Source organism: Artemia franciscana, chromosome 3 (genome assembly GCF_032884065.1).
Source record: "Artemia franciscana chromosome 3, ASM3288406v1, whole genome shotgun sequence".
In the NCBI taxonomy this organism is placed as follows: domain Eukaryota; kingdom Metazoa; phylum Arthropoda; class Branchiopoda; order Anostraca; family Artemiidae; genus Artemia; species Artemia franciscana.
Window position 1 is genome coordinate 35,394,175 of NC_088865.1, and position 17,641 is coordinate 35,411,815.

Genomic DNA, 17,641 nt, shown 5'->3' on the forward strand with positions numbered 1-17,641 from the left:
GACTGGAAGGTTTTGTCCTTCTAGGGCACTGGTGGACAAGCGTGACATTTCAAAACAGAGTAGTTCAGGCAGTCAAAAGTGGTGTAGGTGTGATGTGGGCACTTTCTGTATGTTGTCATCAAGGCTTGAAAACTTGGAAAAAGCCTTAGCAAGAACTCGATTCTTGCCTGAGAGCTGTGGAATGTAATCCCATCAATAGGAAGGCAGGAAGTGGATTTTTTTTTGGAATACAGTATTACCTCCTTAATAACTCCCCACCAATGCTTTGTGGAATCATTTGGAGGATGATAGGAAGATTCTCCTTGAGTTTTAGCTGGGTATGACAAATGAAACGAGTGGGGCCCTTATATGGCTTCCTGAGTCCTATGCGATCTTCTTGACTTTGCTCTGATGGCCTTCATAAAGATGGTGCTGAACTGGATTTATCTTTGCTTAGTATGTGTGTTTGCTTTGATAGTGTACGATTTTTCATCTGATACGAAGCATTTATGTGCCCCTCTGTAGCCTGGTCTTGATACGTTTTTTCATCGAAACGTCTTCAGCAATTCTTATCAATTATGAAGCATGTGTTTAGCTTGTTTTTACACAGATTAGAGACTCTTCTCTTTTTGTGGAACGGAGGCCCAAATTAGTCGTTGTTCGTTTTTGCATAGAATGAGCATTTAACTAGTTTTTTTTACTGTTTCAGTTCCTAGTAATGCTAAGAAGGTCTTCAATTTAGCTTGTTTCTGTGCCGAGCCAAAAACACTTTGTTGCATCTGTCTTTTTTGGACAGTTCAAAATCAACAAAAGGTAAACTAGGAACTTCGATAAATTTAGAGAATCGTAGGCTTTATATATCATAGGCCTTGATGGTGATGATATATTCCATGAAAAAAGGTACAAGGTTATTTATTTGGCTTGATTTTTGAAGAGTGAAATTGATTATACCTTGACTTTTACTCAAATTCTCCTTTTACTTATGTATCTGTTTTGTAAAATGAAGTTTTCTTTGGCAACCCTCAATATTAATATAAAAAAAGGTAAAACTTGCACTAACCAATGACCAATGGTCTGCGTAGCACAGGTACTGGTCTCCTTATTTTTTGAAAAGATTAAATTATGCTCAAAGGCAGTTTATTGTAGCAATCTTTATCTGCTGCTGAAAAGGAAAAGTTTATCGATAAAGAACACTAAAGGAATTGTTTGTGTAAAGATAATCCTAGACTGCTTATAAGTTAACCAAACAGCAGTCTCTTTACCTGCTTATGTATCGCCTATCTTACAAGAACACTTTGAAATATTAAAATATACAAAAGAGTATTTTAGTTCAGTACTCTTTGTCCACGGCTGAAAGGAAACGCTTCTTAATCAACGACAATTAGTGACTTGGAAGATAAAAGTTGATGTATCTCTATATGAATTACTTGTAATTGTGGTTTAATCAAGCCATTTTAAGCTGAATAACATTTCAAGCATTTGTGTCACTAAATTTAAGAAACTAGGCTGTAATGGTGCCACATGTCAATGGGAATTTCCTTGACATTGTTAAAGGTGACAGAAAAATAGGAAGCAGGTCAGACTCAGAGGAGAGTATCAAGATATGATGACAACACAAACATTTTATTAATGCTACGTATTGTTTTCTAGACAGGAAAAGGACAAATTGGCATCGATATGACTGGGCAGATGAAGACCCAGATGGAAAGCCTGTGCAAACTGGAACTGTTGCCTTTACCAGGATGCTTTTGTCTCGTCAATTCCCAAGGTTTTGTAACCCTTTTTTCATTCACTGTGTACTTAAATTATCTTTTTTCTCTTTGTATACATTTTGTATGTCTTATATTCTCATTTCATGAAAAGAAACTGAATTATTGGCTTTGTTTCGAAAAAAAATATTTAATTTATTCTTTTCTCTTACAATCTATATCCTTTTCTGTCTCTTCCTCTCTCTCCTCCCTCTTGCCTCCCTTCTGCTTTCCCGTGTCTCTTTCCCTGGCAGTTTCAAAACTAGTGCCTTGTCTTTCAACAGAAAATGGAATAGGTGTAACTTTCATATAATTATGTTTAAGCTTGTTTCATATTATTTTTGCTGTGTCTGAGACTCTTCAATAAAGTAGATGTCCAGGGAAGGTTAGAAATTCAGCGATGGCTTGATATCCGTTTTGTAGAGCCCACTTAATATTGAAATTGTAGAATTTAGACTGATGGAAGTAAATGTTTTTTCTCTGTTGATATCTCTGGACATGGAATTGTATATGTAAAATAAGCAAAAAAATTAGCTGAAAGTCTTATTAATGGTCCAAATCATAACTGGGGGGTAGTTTTGATTTTTGAAAACATGCCAAATAATTTTTATTGCTGCTGTGTTAAATAAATGTGGCTGTAATGTTGTAATTATGGCGTTAAGGGAACAAAGTATTTTCTTCAGGAGAAAATTTCTTCTCTAGTATTATCCAACGCCCTAATCAGCATTTGTGTAAAACGAATTTATCACGACTAAGTACTCTTGGAACTAATTGCTATTTTCAGTAGAGTTGTCTCTACCATACTGTTAATGGTGACCAGTTACCACTAACTTTGCGTTTTGTACTCATAATTTTGTTTGCAAAATGAAAATGCTATAATTGTGTCACAATTTCCAAATGTGAAAACATTTTCTTTTTTTTACACAGTAATTGGTACAACCCAGCTGCATTGCTGGAACCTGTAGAAAAATAAACCCGTTTTCATCTGGTGAAGAAAAGCTGAAGTATATGGTGATAGCTTTTGTGTTTGAGTACATTGAATGAGCTTGCGTATTTTGTCGAGTTCTAGTCAAAAATTCTTCTAAAATACTGTTTTGAATTCAATATCCAAAACTACTATTGCTTAACTCAATAACCAAAGCATGAGCCAACACTCAATAGCCCAAACTCTACTATTGATCAGCTCAACAACCCAAGCATGAGCCAACAATGCTACAACATTGACAAAAAGAGGAAGAAAAGTGACAGATTCGATAAATGTCTGGATTGGGGCCGAAAAGCGTCTGAAGCTGAAGAAATTTTGCAACATACGAACCCTATATAGGACTAGATATGAAATTACTATTACTACTAATAACTCACTTCAGTATCAAACCGCCTGAGGCCAACACAGTTACAAACGGTCCTCTTCTATCGTGATCTATTCAACGTTTCCCTCTTTATACCCCCTCCCCAGGAAGCTCCAATTTGCCTTTAATCTTTCCTTATGACATCCTCCCACCCCAACCAGGGACGACTTGCTTATCGGTTAGCCCTGTTGGCCTAGTAGTAGTAGTAGTAGTAGTAGTAACAATTTTATTAGAAAAAAACATTTCTTAATCAATAGCACAACATAAGCGAAGCTTGCGAGGCTGTGCTAAATTCAAAGAAAAAAAGAGACAATATGGAGAATAAGAAGTTATGGAGAATGAGACCATATACCGAGATCAACAAAAAACAAAAAAACATAAACAATACACTCCCTTGCGTGACCCCAAGACAACAGCAAAAAAACAAAAAAAAAATACATAAATATTACAAATGAATAAGCTATGTAAAATTTATATTAGTTAATCAGTTTCAAAAGCATACCTACCGAGCAACTCCACACGTAAATCAGACTTAAACTGGTCAAGGCTACCTATTTCCTTCATATCTATACTCAGTTTATTCCAAAGTTTTGAAGCTCTGTAAATAAGTGAAAAAGAAGACCTACTTGAAACTAATCGAGGAACCTCAGTATTACCTCGTATCCGAGTATTGTGGTGGTGAACATCAGACCTCTCACAAAATATTCCTGTAAAACAATCGGGAAGGCTACCTCTGTAATACCTATATATAAAAATCAACGTATAAAAATCACGTAATCCAGCTGCAGGCATTATATTTAAATCACTATACATAGATCTCAAAGACTCCTGATTCCCAACACCACAAAATACTCGGACAGCATTATTCTGGATCACAGGGATAGGATGAACTATCGAAGGGAAAGTACCAAGCCAAATCGACGAGCAATACAAAATGTACGGGTGAATCAGGGAAAAATATAACAATCGTAGAACATTTGGGGGGAAAAAAGGCCTAAAAGGACAATCTGTCATTCTTGATCCGCAGAATATGCCCTAGCTGTCTGAACATTTCTCTCATTACAGCCCTAGAAAGCGGCATTGAACTTTACTTTTCGTCAGCCTACTGTTTGAGATATGGTCGCTCAGTCTGGTACCCACAACAATCTGTAGGTGATTTCTCTGAAAAATATTTAGCAAATCTTCCTCCGTTTTTCGGAGCGCTCCTGCTTAAGAACCATAATTCACCACTGTCATCACTGTAGCTTCCAATATTCGAATCTTGGTTCGCAGGCTTCATATTCTTCTGATTTTTTTTCAAGTGTGAAAAACACCCTGACCCTTGTCTATTTTACTTTTAACATCTTCACTGCACCCACCATCTTTACGAATAATACGACCTAGGTAAGTGAAGCTGTCCACTTGATTGATCTTCTTGTTACCCAGCATCACGTTTTCATCTTAACTAATTCCTAGCTTTAGTAACTTCGTCTTCCTAACATTAATTTTCAAACATATTCTCGCTCCCAGAACTCGCAAAACCTCTAAAAGCTCATTCGGTTTGCTAATACCTTCCGTCTAGGGTGCTTAATCTATCAGCATAATCTAAGTACAGGAGAATTTTACTTCCCTGTTCGATTCCGTGTTTTCACATTGCCTTTTCTGTTTTCCTAAAGACGAAGTCCATCAAAATGATACATATAAATGGGAATAGAATGTAATCCTGCTTAACTCCTTATTTAATATGAAACCAGCTGCTAACCTCATTTCATACCTTAATCTCAATAATGCTATTCTCGGACATAGCACTAATCATTTTAATATATTTGTCTGGTATACTATACAAGGATCAAACCTTCGCAAGAGGTCTTGTATCAGCTGAACCAAACGCTTGCTCATAATCTATAAAACTGTGGCCTAAAGGTATTTGATGACGCAGGCACTTTTCAATTATTAATCTAAGAATAAAAGTTTGGTCGACTCATCTTCTTCCCTTCCTAAAACCACAGTTTTCTTCTCTTAAAGTTTTATCTACAGAATTTCTAAGTCTAAGTTGTATCATCATACTAAGTAATTTGCTACTTACAGATACCAGGCTAATACCTCTATATTTACCTCTCTCACTTTGATCACCTTCTGTATACCGGGGTCTAGTTAGAATTTTACTTAAAATCTCTAGATACTTCCCCATTTTCAAAAACCATATTCATAGTTTTCAGAAACTTATTTCTAACTTCATAACCACCAAATTTACTACTCATTTTCCCACACTATCAGCACATGGGGCCTTATTAATTTTTTTTTTATCCTTTTAGCACTGTCTATTATTCTTGCCCACAAAATAAGTCTTTCCTCACATCCTAAGTGTCACAAAACTTTTTCCATCTCCTCTATATCTTTTCCTGTTGCTGTATCATAGTTCAGCACATTCTCTCAGTGTTCTGCCCATATATCTGTCACTCTTTCTTTATCACTAATTGCGGACCCGTTCCTATTTTTAACTGGGGCAAGTCCGAATTGACTACTCCCTGACTTCCTCTCAATTTATTAACATGCCAGTGCGATATTTTAAATCCATAAGAACTATATTTCTGACGGACAGCCAGAAGACGACTCTGGATGTCTAGTACTAAATCCTGAAAAGTCAAGGAGGTATGGACACAACACTTCGAAAATGTCCTTAAACATTTTCCATTGGTAGATGAGTTTGGATACCCACTGGGATGCCTTTTTTTTAGATCGATAGCCAGATGCCAAATAGAGCCGAATAGGTTCTTGAAGTATCCAAAGGACTAAAAGAAAATCTGAGGTATTATGATGAAGATGGGATTACTGCTAAAACAATCAAGTGTTCTAACAGGCTGATCTCTTTGCAAATGCGTGGTGCTCGGAAAAGGTCCAAATAAACTGGACATAGAATGAATGGTTTGACCGTTCAAAAAAGGTGATGGATCAGTGCCTGACGATTGGCAAGGAGTAACTGTACTTACCAAGGAAGCTGCTTTTTTTTACATTATTCCAAAACGCACCCATTTGGGGATTGGTGACTAACTCAGATGCAGACATAATGGCTTCAGACATAATTTTTAGTGTGCAAAAAAGACCTGAGGATGATAATTCAAACCCTACAACATAATCCTTGACTTTTAATCTCTTCACTGAGAAATTTTTCGGAAACAAATTGTTTTTGAATTTTCGAAGAGTTGTATCCCATCAAATATTTTGAAAATAGAAGTCGTTATCAATATGAGCAAAGTATCTTTTATCGATTCATCTGGGGTCCAATGCAATACTGCAGAATTTTCTTAGCAATTAAGCTAGGATATGTCCTGTCGCCTTTGCTCTTAATCATTATAGTAGACTGTATATTAAGAAATACAGTCGCTCAAAATATCAACCTGAACGATGATAAAATTAATATTTTATCGACTTTACTAATGATATTGCTATCTTTGAGACTGCAAGGAATTCCTCCAACATTCCCTTGACGAAGTCAATATGAGGGTGTGGCGTATTAAGTTAAACTCAATCCTAACAAAACTAAATATATTGCAACATGAAACTAACAACAGCAGACGAAGTGCAGTGATATGGAATTGATGGTCGAATTCAAATAGATAGGGCAAATCGTCGAAAATATGGAATCTTGACTAAAATAAGTAGTGTCATATATAGGCCAAGCAAGAGGAGGGTGCAAAATGACGAAAAGAATCTGGTGATTAAACATCTTCAATCATCATGTCAAGCTTAAACTCTTAGCAGTAATGTTCTGTTGGTCCTGAACTGCAGCCAAATCTTGCTTATAAATCAAAATCAAGAGCGCTAAATTTTAGCTTTTGAAAACAAAAATATCAGATGAATCACGAGTACTCGCTGGACAGATCGAGTTCTAAATGTTGAGACCCAGAAATTGACCAATCAGCCTCTTATTACAAAATATCCACGGATTTCCAATGGTAATACCTAGGTTGGGCGTTATGAATGAATACGGGGGGAGGGGGCTTGAAAACCCCGGTTTTCAGTAGCAACATTTTCAGTTCTACATTGAGGGGGATAGGTCATGCCAAGAGCACATTGTGTCGCATATGATAGTTAAATTTCTGCCCTCGTTAAAACTTGCAACGTGGGTGGGAAAACATTCTCTTGGCAGTAGAATGCTGAAAATATCAGAGCCTCCTTTTCGATGTCCCTGGGTGTTCTAGAAGCCCATGTGGCTTGGTGAAAGTAATACTTTGAACGTTGCTTTTAAGTTTTAATAATGGTCCTTTTTTCAGGGAACTTCAAAGCATTCGAAGTTAATTTTCTTTTATTAAAGTTGAAACGATATAAAGAAAATAAAATGGGACCGTTTTGCAAGAAAGATACGCAAAATTAAGAAACCTCTTTAGTTTCAAACAAGGACTTTAGCATGTTGCTCTGTAATAAAACACAAACAGCAAGGAGCGAAAAAATCTGCTTACCTTTAATGAACGTATTATCGGGAACATTTGACGTTCAAATATAACATTTTGGATTTTCATAATGACTGTATTGACAATTATTTATCAGAGCATACTATATTTGCCTTTCACGTGGAATCCTTTCGTCTTTAACCTCTTTTGTGTCAATTTCGGAACTAAATTTTCTATGTAGTACGATCTTCGTGGGTGGTGCATAGCACCATTTCATGAAAGTCCAACTCGTGAAATATCACGTAAACTGAAATTGTACGAAAAATAAAATTAGTTCTTACAACTGAATTAAAACTGAATGAAAAAGACAAAACACAGTAATCTTTATAATAAGTTCATTCTATTGAATTTTTAAGGTTACTGCTAGAAAATCTTTTGACTGTTATGGCAATACTCCAGGCGTCGTTCCTCCAACATGTGGTGTTTGGAAGTTATTTTTTTTTTATTTTTTGCAGTGCTACCCCTATCATCATTAGTGTTCAAGGTTCAGTTCTGTCAAAAGACTATTTCCTTATCAATGGATTTCATAAACCAATTTTAGTTAATAAAAGCGACGGACTTGGTCTGATTGTGCCACCAAACACTTACAGCTTAGATAGTATTACCGCTGGAATTGGTAAGTTTTTTTTGTTGTTGTTTGATGTCTAAACGTGGATTTTTTTTCTCTTTATATCTTCCTCTGTTTCTTTTTTATATTAGACAGTTCGTAAGAATGAACAGTAAGTAAAGATTCACCCTTGCCAATATCAATCGAAACTGTGAAAAAATAAACTCTGATTACAACATCTACCTCAAAAGTATCTGCTTTTTATGCTGATTTTAAATCTGCTATTTACATCAATTGTAGATTTAACCATGAAAAGTTACAGCATAAAAACACGCTGGGTAGTAGGAAATGGGGTCAAATACCCTCACAGAGGGTTTCAATATTAATAAGCATTACACCGTAAAGTTAAAAATGCCTGGGAACCCTAAATCATAAGTTTTCATGTACAAAAATAGTGAATTTTTTATTTTTCTGGAGAAGAATGGTCGTTTGTTCAAGTGACTCGTGCTAATAGTAGTCAAAAAGTTAAACAAAGGAATCTTGATAGTAATGTATAGATGGATAGAGAGATAATTTATTGCCTATTCGAAAAACGGTACAATACCACAAGTGGAGTAAATAAATGAAGTAAATAGAAACAAATAAAAGAACGGAAACTTAGATACTATATATACATACATACATTTACTTAAGGATGAATCGCAATGACAAGGTTACTGGTCTCGACTGACTTAAAGAATTCTGTCTGACGCTTAATGAGAGCTGCAATGGAGTTGATAATACCAAACCGGCCCTATACCTATAATTCTTCCTCCACGGTTGTAAATTAAGCACAAATTTTGCTTATTTATAAAAATCTGAATACAGTAGTCTTTTATTTGGCTCGGAAGAAAAAATATTCCAAAATAGAGGCATAGCTAAAAGTTTGGTATGACCAATTCTGTTCGTATACGACTTGGTTGAAAAGAATTGGTTCATTAATTGTAGATTTACCCATAAAAAATTACTAAGGAAAAAAAAATAGGGGGAGATAAATGCTTCTACAAAGGGGTGTAATTTTGATACAAATTACCCCATGAAGTTGAAAATGTCTGAGAACCCTAAAATAGACGTTCTCGGGTGCTATCTAGAAAAGCAGGAAGTTTTGCATTTTTATGGAAGAGGTCATGGACATATGCTCGATTGACTGTGCTAATAGTAGCCAAAAAGCTAAACAAGTGAGTGTTAGTAATAACGTATACATGAAAAGAACTGGTTCTTCATGTTGATTAAATAAAAAAAACAAGTTTTTTTAACTGAAAGTAAGGAGCGACATTAAAACTTAAAACGACCAGAAATTACTTCGTATATGAAAGAGGCTGCTTCCTCATCAACGCCCCGCTCTTTACGCTAAAGTTTGACTCTTTCTCTCAATTCTTCTTTTTAAAACAGTAAAAAACTTTAGCGTAAAGAGCGGGGCGTTGATGAGGAAGCAGCCTCTTTCATATACGAAGTAATTTCTGGTCGTTTTAAGTTTTAATGTCGCTCCTTACTTTCAGTTAAAAAAACTTGTTTTTTTTTATTTAATTTCTGGACGTTTTTGAATCAATGCATGTTTTGATTTTGGCTCTCCGCAGAGGAATAATTAAAACAAAATTTGCATTTTTTTTTGGCTAAATGGCTTTCTCATAATTTTGATCGAATGATTTTGAGAAAAAAAGAGCGGGGGAGGAAGCCTAGTTGCCCTCCGATTTTTTGGTTGATTAAAAAGGCAACTAGAAATTTTAATTTTTTACGAATATTTTTATTAGTAAAAGATTTACGTAACTTATAAATTAGCTTACGTAAAGAACTTTTGTATTCTCATATTTTTATTACATATATGAGGGGGTTCCCCCCTTGTCAGATCCTCGCTCTTTACACTAAAGCTTAAATTTTGTCCCAATTCATTAAGAATGACCCCAGAATCGCAAAAGCCGTAGAATAAATAGTTGAAATTACTACAAATACTTTAGCGTAAAGAGCGAGGTATTAGGAGGAGGTGAGCCCCTCAAATGGGTAATAATTTCTGTTTCCGTTTTAAGTTTTAATGCTGCTCCTTACATCCAGCTGAAAGAACTTTTTCATATTTATTTTTTCATTTTTTTTTTTTAAATAATGCTAGTAAATCCTGCGCTCCTTTCATGGAGATTTTCTTCCCCCATAACAAACTATCGATGGAAAGTTCCCCCAGCATATCCCCCTCTTCTCAATCCCTCCCCCAACCAAAAAAATCCTCCTGAAAACGCCTGTACACTTCCCAATAACCATTACTATATGTAAGCACTGGTCAAAGTTTGTAACTTGTTGCCCCTCCCACGGGGACTGTGGGGGAGTAATTCGTCCCCAAAGACATAGTTATAAGGTTTTTCGACTACGCTGAATAAAATGGCTATCTCAGAATTTTGATCTGTTGACTTTGGTAAAAATAATTAGCGTGGGAGGGGGCCTAGGTGCCCTCTAATTTTTTCGGTCACTTAAAAAGGGCACTAGAACTTTTCATTTCCGTTAGAATGAGCCCTCTTGCAACATTCTAGGACAACTGGGTCGATACGATCACCCCTGGGAAAAAAAAAAAAAAACAAATAAACACGCATCCGTGATCTGCCTTCTGGCAAAAAATACAAAATTCCACATTTTTGTAGATAGGAGCTTGAAACTTCTACAGTAGGGTTCTCTGATACGCTGAATCTGATGGTGTGATGACTTCTAGGGGGCGTTTCCCCCTATTTTCTAAAATAACGCAAATTTTCTCAGGCTCATAACTTTTGATGGGTAAGACTAAACTTGATGAAACTTATATATTTAAAATCAGCATTAAAATGTGATCCTTTTGATGTATGTATTGGTATCAAAATTCTATTTTTTAGAGTTTTGGTTACTATTGAGCCGGGTCGCTCCTTACTACAGTTCGTTACCACGAACTGTTTGATTCTAAATATGGTCAACAAAACTATGAGCCTGAGAAAACTTGTATTGTTTTAGAATAAGGGGGAAGACATCCTAAAACGGGGGTGCGATCTTAATTTAAGCAACATTATCAAATTCAACATTTAAGGGAACTCTGTAACAAAGTTTCGAATTCCTATAAAAAAAACTGAAAAATTTTAATTTTTTTTTCTTCCATGATGGATGGTCAAAGAGACGTGTTTATGTATATGTAATTTTTTTTTTTTTACGCTCATTGAATCAAACCAGTGGTCATATTAATAGGAATTGAAGGTCTTCCGTTTTTAAGTAATAAAGATGGTCGCTTACCAGATATGGGTGTTTTTAACATTATGTGAAGTAAAATAACTATTTTGGCCCAAATAGGGCCAAAATAACTATTTTTGGCTGAAACCTGAAAAGTGTATTATTGATCATGAAATTTTCAACTTTCAGTAAGAGGTTCTTCTGATATTATGGATGCAAGAGCCTTACTACCTAAACTCCCTTAATTTTGAGCGATCTTATTACAGTTCTCCTCTTAATGCAGTAATGTTCCAAGCTGAAAATTAAATTTTAATTTTATATGCTTACCTGCTTGAGAGGAACAGGTCAAGGAGGGGGGCACCCTATAAAAATAGGTTTTTCCAATAAGTTTTTCGCTCCTGCTATTTCCTCATCTGACTGTTTTTGTTCCTCTCACTGACGATCCAAGTGCTTTCTTTTAGATTTGTTTCTAGGAAAAGAGAGAGTAATTGATGTCATAAACGTTGGACGCCAAGAAGATTTCACAATGACTTTAGGAGATTTTATGGCATACTTTAAAGGAATAAAAAATCAGACAAAAGTTCTCAATGTCATCAGTTTGGAGTTCAGCGACACTCCGTAAGTTTTTTTCTCCCATAAATATTTAATTTTCAAATTATATTCATAATCCTGAGGCAACTATACTGTGACCTAGTCAGTGGTATTAAAAGAATCATTTATCATTTATGAAACTTGACATACCTGCAACTCCAATAGCCAAAAAGATTGTTTTGATTTTGCTCATGTATGGGCCGCAATCATTTTCTTTTGTGTTGTGAGATCTCCCTAATGATTGAATACTGCTACATTGAACTTTTGATTTAATAATTTATTAAATTGTAAAATGTGTGGAAATTGATTTTGTTGTTCAATTTTTTAGCCTATCAAAATTGATACGAGTTCTGACTTAGTCATATTTAAAACTTTATTTGTGAAATATTTGCTTAATGTATTTTGGGTTTTTGCTTCTATAGTGCCATATAAACCTCATATTTGGAATGATCAATCTAAGAAATTCTTTAATACCAGTATATGGGAAATGAAAGGTTTTTAGGAATTTTTACTTAGTATACTTTGACTTTGAACTTTTGGACAGAAAGGGTAACCCAACATTTGGAATTACCAGGCTTAGAGACCTTTAAATACGAACTGTGATGGAAACAAAGCTTTTCAAAACGTGTACATGGTTTTTTTTTTATGTAGGACTCAACCCAAACCGTACTTCAGTCCCCACCAAAGGGAGTTGAAGTTAGAGTGGAAGTAGTGTTGACCAAAGAGGGTCGGGGATAAAACTCACTGCTGACCAAAAGAAATTGAAGACACAGCGTACTTCCTGTTGACTAAGTGTATCTGAAGGAGGATCCCATGCACTACTTGCCAAAGTGGCTTGAAGTTGAGATTGACCAGACAGGGAACGAATACGAAATTTGTGCATTTACCAAAGGCGGCTCAGAAACGGAACTTGTACAACAGAAGATCGAAACAGAAGGTTTTGTTTAATAAAGGCTATCGAAGATGGAGCTTTGATACTGATGACAACAGGGGTCTATGATGGATGGTATGCAACAATGATCAAAGAACTCCTAACTTTTTAAGTCAAAAGTGATACAGCATGTATGCGTTTTAAATTTGGAAATGAAGAGGGGAATGGAGATTGAAGGGGGCATGGATTTACGGGTCTCATCCTCAAGTTTTTTAGTCGTTCGTATTCAAGTAGGACATTTTACAAGATTCTTTTTTGTAAAGTAATTTGGGATTTGGGATTTTTGTGATTTATCCAGCTTCTGGTACAAATATCATATTAGTCGATTGTAAATGTCTCTCATGTTGTAATATTATTAACTTTTTAGAAGAAAAATAATTTAGTTATCCTTGTTTGTAAATGATCATAAATATCAATTATGTAGATGTGAAAGTGCAAGTAATATGCGGATACAAAGGTTAACTTCAATAGTTAGATGCTTCAAGCTTAGTTACGCTATCAAACTGTTCGTGGTAAGAAACCATAAGTAAGGAGTGACTCAGCCCAATAGTAGCCGAAACTGCAAAAAAAAATTTGATTGATGAATTAAATAAAACCTGCCAAGTTTAAACTTTGATTGTAATTCCACTCCGAAGGAGCGCCAGCGTAGCTAAGAGTTCAACTGAGATTAGCGTATTGATCGCCTAGATGACCAAAAGTAGCACCAGTATTTTAAAGTCTTTGTCGTATGCGGTGGTTAAACTCATGATGAAGCGCTGAGAGTTCAACAAGAAGGGCAATTGGGAGGACAGTTGAACTCTCAGCTACGCTGGTGCTCCTTCTTTGGAGTAGAATAACAAGCAAACTTCGAACTTCGTAAGTTTTCTTGGATTTTATTAATTCTTTTGCAAGCGGAGTGCCATAGCTTCGAGTTTAACTGAGATTTTAATGCTTATTATGAGCTAAACCAGTACTAGTAATCAGTAATCGCCCTAATCGTAAAAAGAGGCTATTGTATGAAAATTCAGTTATAATAAGATATTTCAAATATAACAATATACAATGACTAATTAAAAAAAAAGGTAACCGTTCTCCACTGTCTATCAATTTATCGCAGAACCTTGCAAACGTTTTGACATTTTTCCAGCCTAATATCTTACGATTTGATCCTTTTCAACCCCTGTTGCTTTAAGGTGTGACGTTGAGGCAGACTTGGTGCTATGGGCACCATAAACACTGTGATCTGTGCTTGTAAGAAATAACACTTCTTTGATCCATTTAGAAATAGATGACTCGGACGCAGCAGTATGAAGCTTACGATATGTAAGAAAAACCGCGTCCTCTCTATTCAGATGTGACGTCACTCTAATATACCTAGCTACATGCGACAACGGACACAGGGAAGGCTCTTGAAAAGACCGGATTTTAACCACTGATTTTTGGTTGCCCGGTTTTGTTGTTTTTAACAACACATTGATTTGAAAATTAAAACTTCTAGTCATTGTTATGTATCATATTACTAAGCGCCAACTAGCCAATAATTGAACTCTTTCACAAGCTGATAAGATCAATAACACTACAAATTTTTGTGTTAGTGGCTTTAGCTGACTACTTTCGATATCCCAAGCTGCTAATCTAAAGAGATCGAATACGTGTTTTACGTCCCAAGTACTGGGAAGCTTGGAAAGACTAGGCCTTCTAGTAACGGCACTTCTTATAAACTTCTAGGTGATTTGATTACTGCCTAACTGAAGGCTTGGTAAAATTGCCGATAAAGCACTCCTTGCAGTATTAATAGCTCTTTACCCAATACCCGAATGAAAAAGTTCCGCAAGAAAGGTCAAGGTCTTCGATAGATTTGCCTTCAAGGGCTTGATTGCATTTGTTTCGGAAAAGTCGATCCATTTTTCAATGTAAACCCTATACTGGCTAAGTCAAATCCCGCCATCCATCCTTGGTAATATCGACTGTGGAAGGAGAACATACTTGGCAGTAAAATCTTTGCCGGAGTAACACAAGCCGTTTAGAAGTATGAGACTTCATACTAAAAGCTTTTGTAGTAAGGGAGACCAGACTTGTCTGGGTCAGTTTGGAAAGATCAAGATACCAGTTGCCTGGTCTGTTTCTAGCTTCTAAAGGTTCTTCAGAAGAAAACTAAATGGGGGAAATGCATAAAAGAAATGAGGCTTCCAACTCCTACAAAAATATTCTGGATCTGGCTTCTAAGAAACAAATGGTTGAATCTGAAAATACTTTTTTTCTAAAATATCGATGTCAAGTCCCTTTTCTTCTGAGGAACAATCACATATGGCCATTCTAATGGAATATTCATCCACAAGTGCCCAGCCAAGTTTCGATGCATCACTGCACATATAGTTGTCAACTAATCTAGGCTCAATTATTTTAGAAGCATGATTGGTAGTATCCAACCACCATGGCAGTTCTGAAATTACATCGGATGTTATAGTGAGTTTAGCCTCAAAATCGCCCCGCGCATGTTTTAGTGCTTGAGCTTTCAACGATTCTTCTTGCCGGTAAAAACTAGGTCGTAATTCCAATGTTGGGAAAGTTTAAACAACAACGCCTAAAATTTTGGGTAATCCTTGAATTGTTATTAATTCTTGACTAAGAAGCTTTGAAACCAAATCACGAACTTTTTGAATTTTTCTTTCCGGCAGGGAAATACACATTGACTGCGAATCTAGCAGAAAACCCAGAAATTCTGTTTGTTGACTTAAAATAAAAACTAACTTTTCCGAGTGATTGGTATTTTCTCAAATTCGATCTTATTGCCTGAAGCTAAAATATTCAAATCACTGGTTATTAACTGCCATTTTTAGACAAACCTACTAATTCTCCTCTCTCTTAAGTTATCAGCCAAATGTTGTGACTGGCTGTTCAAATTTACAACAAAAACATAAAAATTAAGGACAGGGTATGTTGAATAGTACATACCAGTGAATGTGACAGTTTCGATGGGGAGCCCTGTTTTTTCAGTGGCAATAATCCCCCCCATCTTGCACGTTTCTGGTCTTGTAAATGATTTTGCGAAATCCGCCACGGATTTTGCTTTGGACGTTGTTTTGGCAACATCCTTGCCAAAAAGAAACTCTGTCACTTTGACTTCAGGGGCGCATAAAGCTGATGCTATTCCATGGGACCTGGGCTCACTACGAGTTTTAGCGCATGACGTCTTTTTGGACTGAGATCATAATTGGCGAGGCCAAGTATGTGAACTGCATCTGTTAGATTTTGCAACCTTTCCTTTGGAATCAAAATTTTCAAGCTCAAGAATCGCATTTGCTGCCTATAAAACACAAAAGGTTAAGCCGACAATACATCGCTCTACTTGAAGTTCTTTAACATCCCTCAGTTTAGCCCGTGATGAGAGAATAGCCTAAGTTTCACTATTCACCTTTGGAACAACAATTTTATCGGTATTGGTGGGCCTAGGGTGGCGCTCACATAAATATTTAGCTTCTCTATTTCTAGAGGCTCAGAGAAAGCTCTTTTTGTGACTATTTGCAGGTTTTTTATGGATATTGGGACCCTCCTTGTTACCAGAACATTCTTCAGAAATCTTTTTAAATAGAGCTGCAATTGACTTGCTTTCTTTTCATCTTTTGCCTCTGTGCTTTTCCGGAAAAACTTTCCGCTTTCTGTCATATCTTTTGTCATGGATTTTATGGGGCTCCCAGAGCTAGTACTAATGACTTTACAACCTATTTGTGGGCTCCGAGAGCTTGATCTTGCGTTCCTGGAACTAATTTTAAGGCTCCGAGAGCCGTATCGAGCACGAGTTCAAAGCTCGGGGTTTCGAAAGCCATGATTTGTTCTTCGATTACTGTCAATCTCACTGTTGCTTGAAATTATTCTGCACCATGAGTGAACGTGATATTGCTTTCCACGCTTCTCACGATTACAGTCGTTATCCTCGTCATCCACTAAACTGTTCAGCAATCCGATTACTATATCATCACTGTCACTCTATATTTAGTTTATTCAATTCAATCCAACGGATTATGGAGTTTTTTGCTTTTGCTTGTTAATCCAAGCAAAAGCAAACATCAACTGGTGTAACTTTTGGTCAATCCAGGTGATTGCGGGCTTCTATCTCAGTTTAACTGAACATATCAAATAACATCACTGTAGAGGTTTCCAGCTCCTATCTACAAAAATGAAGATTTTTTTTTGCCATTAGAGAGATCACGGATGTGTTTTTTTTTCCAGTGGCGAACTTGCCAATGTTCATAAAAGATCAGAATAGGGCTCACTTGAGCTGAAATTAAAAGTTCTAACGCCCTTTTCAGGTGACTAAAACGATTGGTGGGCAACAAGTTTCGTGGGAGAATTTTCCAGGAAAAATTTTATACGGGGGGGGGACAGGGGATTTCCTGGCATGATTTGAAAAATGATCAGAAACTAGATAAGACGAATTGAACTGAAGTAAGGAGCAGCATTAAAACTTAAAACGAACAGAACTTATTCCGTATATGGGAGGGGTTGCCCCTTTCTTAACCCTCCCTCTTTAGGCTAAGGTTTGACTTTTCTCACAATTCTTTAAGGCGAAAGTCGGTAAATTCATTGCAATGTTAATTTTCCTATGCTATGAAAACAGATCTTGCTCTCTGACCCGACATCTTAATAAAATTAATTTTTTGCACAAGCGATCTTTGTAAAAGGATCTAAAATTTGGCCGGATTATTTTTTCCGTTTTAATTCCCAGGAAATAGAAGAAACAAAAAATCTAATGTGAAACCTGGTAACTTTTTTTGAAAAAGGTCTGGAGCGTAAAAAAATCGAACATTTGAAAAAATCAGAAGTGCTATAAATCGGAAAAAAACGTTAAAATCAATAGGCCGGATTGAAAATTC

At 36.1% G+C, this 17,641-nt stretch overlaps 1 protein-coding gene across 3 annotated transcripts in view; it reads left to right on the plus strand.

Annotated features, from left to right (window-relative positions):
• Positions 1 to 17,641, plus strand: part of LOC136025220 (lysine-specific demethylase phf2-like) — a 77,832-nt gene that overhangs the window by 21,171 nt on the left and 39,020 nt on the right. For all 3 annotated transcript variants that reach the window (XM_065701038.1, XM_065701039.1, XM_065701040.1), the window contains exons 3-5: positions 1,630 to 1,747; positions 7,962 to 8,122; positions 11,740 to 11,884. In XM_065701038.1, coding sequence (XP_065557110.1) covers positions 1,630 to 1,747; positions 7,962 to 8,122; positions 11,740 to 11,884 — 424 coding nt within the window. The remainder of the gene's footprint in view (positions 1 to 1,629; positions 1,748 to 7,961; positions 8,123 to 11,739; positions 11,885 to 17,641) is intronic.